This window comes from Aptenodytes forsteri, unplaced genomic scaffold (genome assembly GCF_000699145.1).
Source record: "Aptenodytes forsteri isolate BGI_AS27 unplaced genomic scaffold, ASM69914v1 Scaffold296, whole genome shotgun sequence".
Taxonomy (NCBI): Eukaryota; Metazoa; Chordata; class Aves; order Sphenisciformes; family Spheniscidae; genus Aptenodytes; species Aptenodytes forsteri.
In genome coordinates this window covers 1,825,389-1,835,196 of record NW_008796181.1, presented here as the reverse complement: position 1 = coordinate 1,835,196, position 9,808 = coordinate 1,825,389, and the positions used below count along the sequence as shown (strand labels likewise).

The 9,808-nt window shown below is 38.8% G+C and overlaps 1 protein-coding gene across 1 annotated transcript in view; it reads left to right on the top strand.

The window, feature by feature from the left end:
• Positions 1 to 9,808, top strand: part of KMT2C (lysine methyltransferase 2C) — a 204,663-nt gene that overhangs the window by 43,535 nt on the left and 151,320 nt on the right. The window contains 1 exon segment of the mRNA XM_009287803.2: positions 6,738 to 6,826. Within this exon segment, the coding sequence (XP_009286078.1) occupies positions 6,781 to 6,826 (46 nt within the window). The 5' untranslated portion in view covers positions 6,738 to 6,780.

Here is a 9,808-nt window from a genome sequence, read left to right as displayed (position 1 = left end):
GTAGAGCATGGGAAGCTGAAAAGTCCTTGGCTAGTGTAAGCATTACCTAGCAACAACTAAAACATCGGTGTGTTATCAACTTTGTTCTCATCCTAAATCCAAAACACAGCACTGTACCAGCTACTAGGAAGGAAATTAACTCTATCCCTGCCGAAACCAGGACAGACATTCAGTACAAATAATCTTTAAAAGACTCCAATTTGCATTTCTTTGAGTAGCGTAGGAAATCTTTGATAAATCTCCCTTTCACAGGGGAGTACTGGAATAGTTTAGATAAGAATTGTGGAGCGGAGGCTAGGTTCTTTTTACGCTTTTTCTCAGACATCCCTGATCTCAAAGGCTATGATTTTTTTTTTTTATTTCAGGTGTTCAGTGCTCTCAGTGGTAACTGTATAAAATACAGATGTGAAAAAAGTTTCAGCTCTGAACATGTTAGAGCCTGGGTGAATGAATAATACTGAGTAAATGAATGATGTCTTTTAGATTGTTACTGGTTAAAGGAGATGTAAGATGGGAAGTTGCAATGTTCTGGTTTTAAATGTAAGCTGGGTCACTTCTCTTTGATGTAGTAATTTATGAAAAGATTATTATGCTTTATAAATTAGAAGTATTAAGATACACACTTTTCTTTGATTGTACCAGGAGACTAATAGGCAATATGGAGTATGTTTTTGAGATCTTTTAATAATGAAACTGAAGGTTGAGCAAGTTCTGTAATGAGATTGTAGTAAGTCTGGTTCTGTTGATCTTAAACAAAAACGGTTTCCTACAGTCTTTCACTTCTCTCTATTACTAAAATGTCAGCTTTTTTTCATCTTTACATCGCTTGTGATGTTTCTGCTGCACATCTTTTCCATACATTGGGGTCCTTCTGCCTTTAATATACACACATATATATAAGAAGTAAATAGGAAGAAACTACATGTTGAGTTCTTGTTTTATAATGCGTGAAAGAAGATGTTGTGGAGGGCAAGTGCAGAAAATATTTTCACCTGTTACTGACTGCTCAATTAAAAAGTCCTCTTAAGAATCTTTTAAAACCAAAACAGTTTGAAACGGGAGTCAGTATGATAGTGAGTTCCCTATTTGAGGCTTGTTAGTGTTTAGAGCTATTGAAATTACTCTAGCTAGCTGGCATCTGCCTTGCTTCCAGAGCCATATTGTTCATTTTATCCAGACTTGGATGTAGAATTTTCTCAACTCTTACAAGTAATAAAGACTACATTGAACAGTAGTGTTCAGAGAGGGGAAAAAAACCCCTCTCCTTGTAGATATTTCCATGAACTGATTCTTACTTGCTTGCTGTGGTTCCCTTCGCATGGGGCCACTAGCTGATCCTTAGGTACTCTGGTTTATACTTAAGCACAGTTAAACTTTTACAGCTGTATTTACAACTTACGGTTCAGAAATAGTGGGCGCATGTGCTTCTGCACACCTGTTAAAAAGATTCTTGAAAAGACTGTAACAGCTTTGACTTGTGAAACTGTCGTGTGAACATTAATTTGTTACTAGCCATGCTGATGGCAGCACTAATTGAACCTTTTTATAAATCGTTCCTGTACCGTCTTCCAGGGTAAGGCTGTGGACAGATGTTCATTTAACAAGACATCTGTGCTGGTTTAGGATGTTACTGTATCCCAGATGTTACCCCGCTTTTCAAGGTTATTGGCCCTGTTTTATATATTTAGTACCATCATTGTGCTCAGCAGCTTGCAAAGCGTAGGAAGGAAGGTAGTTTCTCCCCTGAACAATCCAGAGGTTTGGCATTTGAGAAGGAGAGGGAAACTCTGGCGTGGTTCATATGTACACGTTCTCGTAAGCCTGAAACAAAATGCGTTGGATTAGTAAGGTAGTTTCCATGGATGGTCTGAACAAATTGTCACCTGATTTTGTTGGTAGCAACTTACGGAGAACTTGCAGAAACTGGTGTCTGGCAATAACTTCTGGGTAATCATAAACTAGCAGCCTGGCAGTGGCAGGCATCTGAGGATTGTAGCTTTGTCAGTTATTTCATGTGGTTCCAGGAGATGATGGCCCATGGCCTCATTACTGATCACCTTGTGGAAAGAATGAGTAAGATCCAAGATGTACTTTTGATCTATGTTGTATTCGTCAGGTTATGGTGCTATTGCTGTCACCTTTAAAAAAACAAAACAAACCCAAACACGCAAAAAATGTCATGCATTTAAAAAAAAAAAAAAAAGACTAAAAGGGGCAGTACCTGATTACTGGCAGGTGAATAAGACACTTTTCCTTTTTTCCCCAGCATTGTGTGTCCGTGCTGCTCTCCATGCAATTCGGCAGAAGCCACTCAGGTGCATGGTGATCTTCCTGTGTTAGCAAAGTCAGCAAGGCTTTGAGACAGCCTCAGCAAGGCTTTCCCCCAGTGCAGAGGGAGTACCTAATGCTCTGCTGAGCCCTGCAAAAGTTTGTTTCTGGGCTCTTGTGGGCTAAATTTAATTAGTTGCTTGCTCAGAGAAGAATTGCGAAATTTTTGTTTACTATGGTGTATTTAAAGATGGAGATTAATGAAAGGCATTAGCTAAGAAAGCTAATTGATAACAAATTTAGGAGTGGGTCACAAAGAATTTTGATAAATGACTCCATTTTATGCAAATATGAGTAAAATTATTGTAGACAGTAATTATATTCAACTGGAGTCCTATCTATATACATAAAAAGTGTAGTTTTGTCTTCTGTTGACTTTGTTTCATGAAATGCTGAATGTGCTTTAAACACTAAAAGAAGTTATATTTCTCTCAGTGGATCTGTTCTTTTAAACATAGATAGATGCGGTTTTGTTTTTTCCTTCTAAACAGAACTCCGTTGTAGGAAAAAGGCAAGTGAGAAAGCCAATCGTGGAAGCCTTGGCAGCAGTTCAGCCTGTGTACCAAGCCCACTGCCTGTTGTACTGACTAATATTTATTGATGTTTTCTTGTAGAGTCCGTATCGGTCAGGCCTCCGCCTGTACATTTTGTTCTTGGTTTGTAAGCTGTAGGAGACGTGGCTCATCTGTGTTCGGTACTTCTGCTGTCACGAGCTGATGGGGTTTCCACAATGATATGTAAAAGCATGATGTAGTTACTCCTCCTAGTAAGAAAGTTTGGGACTGAGCTTCGAGATCTAGAGTAGAACTGAGGTTATAATGTTCAATATAGCAATTATGGTTCAGTACTGTCTGGTTTTGTGTGAGCGAAGGGGAATAGTCATGGGCTGTTGTTCCGTAATTATTTTAAGGCAGCAAAAGCTGGCCCCGCTGCTGTTTTGCCCAAGCAGCCGTTTCGCATCCTCCTTCAGAAGGATGAACTTCAGAAAAAAAAGTCAAGTCTCAGGAGGAGAACAGAGCACAGGTTGCTTTTCCCACTTTACTTAAGGGGGAGTGGAATAAGTAAATAAAAACCAAAAAATTTACAGGGTTTGTCGGTGGAAAAATCTAGTGTTACGCAAACCAGCCAAAAGCTTTATGTATAAAACTGTTAAATAAAATGTATAAACTTAATGCAAACAACACTAAACAATCCATTCTTATTACAAATGTTGATTGCAACGATTAGGTATGCTATATGGCCTTCTCAAATGGTGTTTTCTGTGGAAACATTAAATTATAGTTGTCACTACAGTGTATATTTCACTGTTTTGTGGCTTGAATTATTTTTTTCTCTAAGTTAAACATAAATGTATAGACTATAAAATCTCTTCAATGATTGTGAAATGAATGTAACTAGCAAAAATAAGTTAATGATATAATCCGGTATTTTTTCCACCACTTCTTCAGTTTTATTTAAAACCTGCTTGGCATTATGAAGGGTTTTTTTAGAATATTTGGGGGAGGGGAATGGCAAGAAAACACCAGACGTGGTTATATCTTTTGCTGAAAGAAGCAATTATGTTTAATTAATTGAAACCTCTGATTTTCCTTAGTGTTAAATAGGTTGCTAAAATACGGTAGGGAGTTCAAGGAATGAATACTGCTCTTGTTTAAACAAAATGTTTAAAAAGGCTTTGTGAGGTACTTCGGTGTTTAATACATGACATGTAGTTTTAATAGAAAATCTAAAGCCGTATGTAAATTATTAAATAAACATAAACAATCATCATCATCCACTATCCAGTGACCTTCACCTACAGGGTTGTGTTGGAGAATACTCAAATGGGGTACTTGTGAAGAAAGCAGAATCATCATTTATGTTTGTGATGATTTCAAAGTAATCCTGGTTTAGTACAAACTTGTAACTTTGTGTTGCAGACAGATAGTTGGTAGAAGAATAATTGGGATAGGATTTAGAAATAATCCCTGTTCTTAGCTGGTTGTGTTCTGTAAAGCTTTTGAGCATTCCTGCACCAAGGGAAGTGATTTTACCTACCTGCATTCCCATCCTTTCATTTGGTGCTGGCTGATGTGCTGGGATGTTGTGAAGAACTACAAGAAATGCAATACTTAAATGCTCTTGTTTTCTTACCAGCTGCATTGTTTTTCTAAGTGTTGGAAGAGTGTTACCTTCTTCTTGCTGTATCTCAATCTTGCTGGAAGAGCCTATTCTATCCAATGAGTATGATGTTCCATTTGCTCTACTCCCTACTCTTCATTACGGGTGGGAATAAATCCGTGTGATGATCTCAGATGCTACTGAGAGAAATGTTCGTGTCCTTCCCACTTCCAAAACACGTGTCCACCTTCCAGGCAGCTCACCGATCGCTGTATGCGTGGATGGGCTGACACGGTGCCTGAAGGGAGGAGCGTGAGACAGTTTCTTCTGGTCGCTGTGCAGTTTATTCTGGTTTAAATACGTGTGAAACATGGGCTTTAAGAAACTACACTGGGAGCTTACGGAGTGGCAAATAACTGAAGGGGATGCTGGCTTCTGTCTCATCTAAGAAGGCTATTACTTATTTTGTGTGTTGTATGTATGCTGTCACTGCTTACGGATAAGCAGGCAAGGGGAAAGATAACCTTGTAGCCCTAGGGTTGCCACTGCGCCCACGTTTTTCAGCATTGTCCTGAACAAATTTCATAGGGATGCCAAGAAAAGTCCTCTGTCCTTCATTTCTTCTCGCTTTCCTCTCCCCGCCCCCGACTCCTTTGTAAATTGAGTGGTTTGTTTCAGGCTTTGGTTTGAGCCTCATTTTAATTCTTATACTGTTCCCAACACAATTCGAAGGGATCTTCTTAGGTAGTCCAAGACAGTCACTCCTCTTCTAGCAGGAGAGCGATACGCGTAGACTCAAAAGATGGTTCCAGTTCTGTGCATATTATACTCTTTGATCCATGAGAGCCAAAGGCATTGCACAATAGAGTTTATTTCATAGCTGATTTAGCGGATCTAGTCCTGCAGAAATAGTTTGGATAGATTTAAGTATTACAAGAGACTGTACAAACAAAGGAAATGCTGGTTTTGGAACGATTTAATCACTTCAAAAAAACCCCCACCTTTTCCCCCCAACATAGAACTAAACCCAAACCTTTCAGGGTCCTCTGTGAAGGAGGAACCAGGGTGGTTTTCTGTTCAGGGGTACAAGGAGGGTGCCCGTGTGCTGGCCTGCGTGGCATCCCGATTCAAGGCATGTTGGTTGGGTGAATGGTTGCCTGGGATCTCTGGGATGTTGGAACCGCCGAGATGCCCCAAACCGCTCAAAATTTGTGTACTTGGAATCAGAAGCTCCCAGGGTCTCCCAGGCTTTCCGTCAGCACGCCAGGCAGGTTGCCAAGTAGCCTGAAAATTTGGGAGGCGAGGTGCCAAGCTCTTGGCTCCCTTTCAAATGGGCTGCTGAACAGCTGGGAATCTGGATGCTCGGGCTTCTCAACAGCCCACCACATTAGTTGTTGAAGAGCCAGGCAGGGAAAAAAGGCTGGAATCTGTGGCGCAAACCTGTCTGCTTTCTGTCAGACCTTGCTTGAAATTGAAACAAATCTGCTAGGTATTTTAGTTTTGATGTACTGTCCTCACGTGATGACTTTTTTAATCTGATGGCATCTAGTCATGTCTCATAACATTTTATTTTATGTATCAAAATACTTGTTTCACTGAAAATAATATGTGTTTCAATTTAATTGCTTTAGCGTCATTATTATTCTATAGCAATTTCTTCCAAGGATGCTTTTGAAACAAATCTGCTAGGTATTTTAGTTTTGATGTACTGTCCTCACGTGATGACTTTTTTAATCTGATGGCATCTAGTCATGTCTCATAACATTTTATTTTATGTATCAAAATACTTGTTTCACTGAAAATAATATGTGTTTCAATTTAATTGCTTTAGCGTCATTATTATTCTATAGCAATTTCTTCCAAGGATGCTTTGGATGGATCGGTCTCTATTTTATAGTGTATGTAACTACTGGCCAGATTTTGGATTGTGTTCTCTCATATCTATCTATAGTTACCTCCTATGTGGAGCAAACAGGATGCTTATATCTTAAAATCTTGCTGAGATAATGTATTTTTTGATCAGTAGAAGTTTGTTATTGTATTTTTCTTGTAAGAATAATCAGAAAAAACTTAAGGGGCCAACTGCTGATTCAAGTGTACGTTGTTGAGAACATTACCTAGAACAGGAAAAAAGGAGAGGAAACTTCTGATTTGTACAAGACTCAAATCACAGGTTAGCTTAAATGTTACACAAATTAATGCTGACATTTATCCCTTAAAATGAAATTATTTAAACCCTGGATAAATTTAAAACTTGAAAATGTTAAAAGTGCTTTCAGTTTAAAAAGAGTTTTCCCTTATCTTTGCAGGCCTCGGAGTAGAGGAAAAACTGCAGTGGAGGATGAAGACAGTATGGATGGTTTGGAGGCAGCAGAAACAGAAAACACTGTGGAAACAGGTAATGAGAGTATAGCGTTGATGCTGTTTGGCTATTGCTTTGCTCTCAGAAATGCATTTAATTATGCAGGACTTTGGTAGACAAGAAATATTTTTTTAGTTTTGTAGTACGAGATGTGCATTTGGGCAGATATAAAAGAAAAAAAACCCTATATTGTTTAAACCTATATTAATTAAAGCTCTTTGAACCTATTGCTTTTAAATAGTCTAATGGGAATGCCTTTGTTAATGTAGTTATGTAGAGGCTCTTTTTCTGGTTTTGCAAGTCTGTATCTAACAAAAATAAAAGCTCTGAAGCGGTAGCTGCTATTTTTAGAATACCTGCCAAAATACAGTGTTACTTATTGACCTGTATCTTCAGCTAACTACAGCAGATTATATACCGCAGGGATAACGGGATAACCAAATGTTAATGCTTCCTACTGCTGCTTAGGAAACAAGATAAATCTCTGTTCTTGCTTTTGTAAATATTTGTTATGATAGTACCCAAATGCTTCCGTTACCAGAGGGATCTCATTGTACTGGGCCGAGTACTGTTGTAACAGTTTGTGATTTCTGTTCTGGCAGGTTATGAGTCTAAAGAGACAAGCAGATGAGCTAACACACAAGATAAAGGCCATGGTGAAAACCTGTCATCTCTTTGCCAGGCACATGTCTGTAGCCATTTGCCTGTTTTTAACCAGGGACTGAATATGTGTAGAAGGATGAAACCTGCCAGGAAGGATGAAGCCACGGCCAATTGGCGGAAGTTTGTCAGTTTGACAGAAATAAGCCTTAAAAATGCATTGAGACATACGGGTTTATAAATTTAATTAGGTGGCCCTATATGTGTAATGAGCAAAGTGGAAGGAAGTGCAGACACGCTAACAGCAGCAGCTGATGGTCAGGGTGGCAATGCCATGGAAATGCCAGCTGAGTTAAGGGAGTTGCCGAATTACTCTCATAGCTGCTAAGTAAAGGAGGTAGAGTTGTGAAGACCTTAAAGATGAAGACAAGAATCTGTGCTTAGTGTAGGTTCAGATGGAGAACAAATAGAGGACCTCGAAAGAGCCATTTCTGCAGCAACATCTTATATAGACCATACAGGAATATGGTTGCAGTGGTGAAAGCCATAAAAGAGAAGGCTGAAATTCTCAAGTGGATGGAGGATGAGCTTTGGCTGTATATGCTGGTCTCTTGCTTCTTACTTGCTAGATGGTGAACGATGCTGAGAAGGCTTTGTACTCGAGACTCTAGGCTTTGGGGAGTGTCATGAGTGTCTGGTCACAACTTGTGTTGAATTTAAATGTTGTTAATGGTTTGTGGAGGGAGTCTAGATTAAAGGTTAATACAAGGATGTTTAATTGTTTTATTCTGTCCGTTGTTTTTCTGCCCCTGGTAATAAGCTGCTGGTGGTTGTGAATTTGGATGGCCTTTTCCAGCTTCTACAAGTAGGTAATTACCAGTTGTTAAAGTTGAAAGTGAAGAAGTTGTAGCAGGTATTTGTCTGTAGAAAAACAGAGCAAGGGAAAGGAAGGCTGGTTCTAATTGTGTCCTATATTCCATTTATTACTCTTCCTATCCCACGTGCTAGAAACAAGTCTTATGAAAATCAGCAAAAGATACAGAAAGTGTGATTTTGAGTGGTAAGTTTTGTAAATTTTAAACATGTTTTTAAAAAAACCCAAACCAAACAAATTCAAGTTTAACAACTGCTGGTACGCTACTGTTTAGGGAATTTATTGATAGCTGTATTTTTTTGGCTTTATGTGTCATTATTAACAAAGTTCCTCGACAGAGATCTGAGAGCAGTTTTTACTTTGGAGGAGAGAGGGATACAGATGATTATTTTTAAGGCTCCAAGAATGCATATAGATAAGTCAAGTCTCTCCATTATCCTTCATCAGAATCATCCTGCTGTCACAGAGGGCTGATGCTTGTTTCTAAAGGTACAGGCAGCAGTGGAGCACTGTGCTAGAAATCCTGATAGACAAAGACTCTGCTGGGTCTGCTGCTGGAAGTGATGCACCGTCACTTCAGTGCTGAGCCCAAGATGATTTTGCAAACTGTACTTTAAGTGAAAAGAAGCCTAGTAAAAATACATAGGTCTGAAACCCCATTTTTACAGGGGGAACCAGAATAGATGTGAAAGAGTGTTACCGTCTTGAGCAATTTGATACAGAATTGTAATTACGTTATTTTAAAGTTGAACACCATGTGACTTGGTAGAGGTTTAATGATATTAATTGAAAAGGCTGCTGCCTCTAAAACTTAATTCTAAGTGCTTAGCTGCATTAATAATAAAGTGTGGGAGAAGGAGTAATCCCAGTTTGTTGCTCCATGTAAAACTGTGTTAATCAAATTGAAGCGTATTTGCGTTCTGGTTTGAGTTTCTACTTTGACTAAAAAGGGCTTTTATTTTGTCTTCTTGCAAATAGTAGACTTGCCAACAGTTTGCCGTAGTAGTTGGCAAACCGAAACATAATATAGTGATATTACAAAACACAGAATGAGATCGTCTGAAATACAAAAACTCTTGACATGCAACTTCTGACATATTTCGAGTCTCCGTATTTCTAGCTGCTTTTCCATTGTTTGGTTCATGTGTTGAGTATAATCAGTAATTCTTTTACCGTGTGAGGTTTTTGTTTCTTGCTTGTTTGGGTTTGGGAGGTTGTTTCTATTTTATTTATGGAGTCTAGCATCACTGGTGCTCTTTTGTGAAGCACTATTTTAATAAAATGAGAGAAATCCATGTTATTAATGTTGTATTTGGTGTAATGAGCACTACTTTTAGGGAAGGGAGCAATGCAGGAGGAATGAGAACTTTCCTCACAGGAAGAGAAAAAGGAGATGCCCTATATAATCCCACCTAGAATAAAGAGGTGTTTCCTAGCTGCTGAATCTTTTGTGGGGAAAAAAGCAAGGGGGTGTGTAGGAACTAAACATTATTTCCATTCATAATGTTGACAGAAATGTTTGTTCAAAAGAAAAGGGGGGGGCG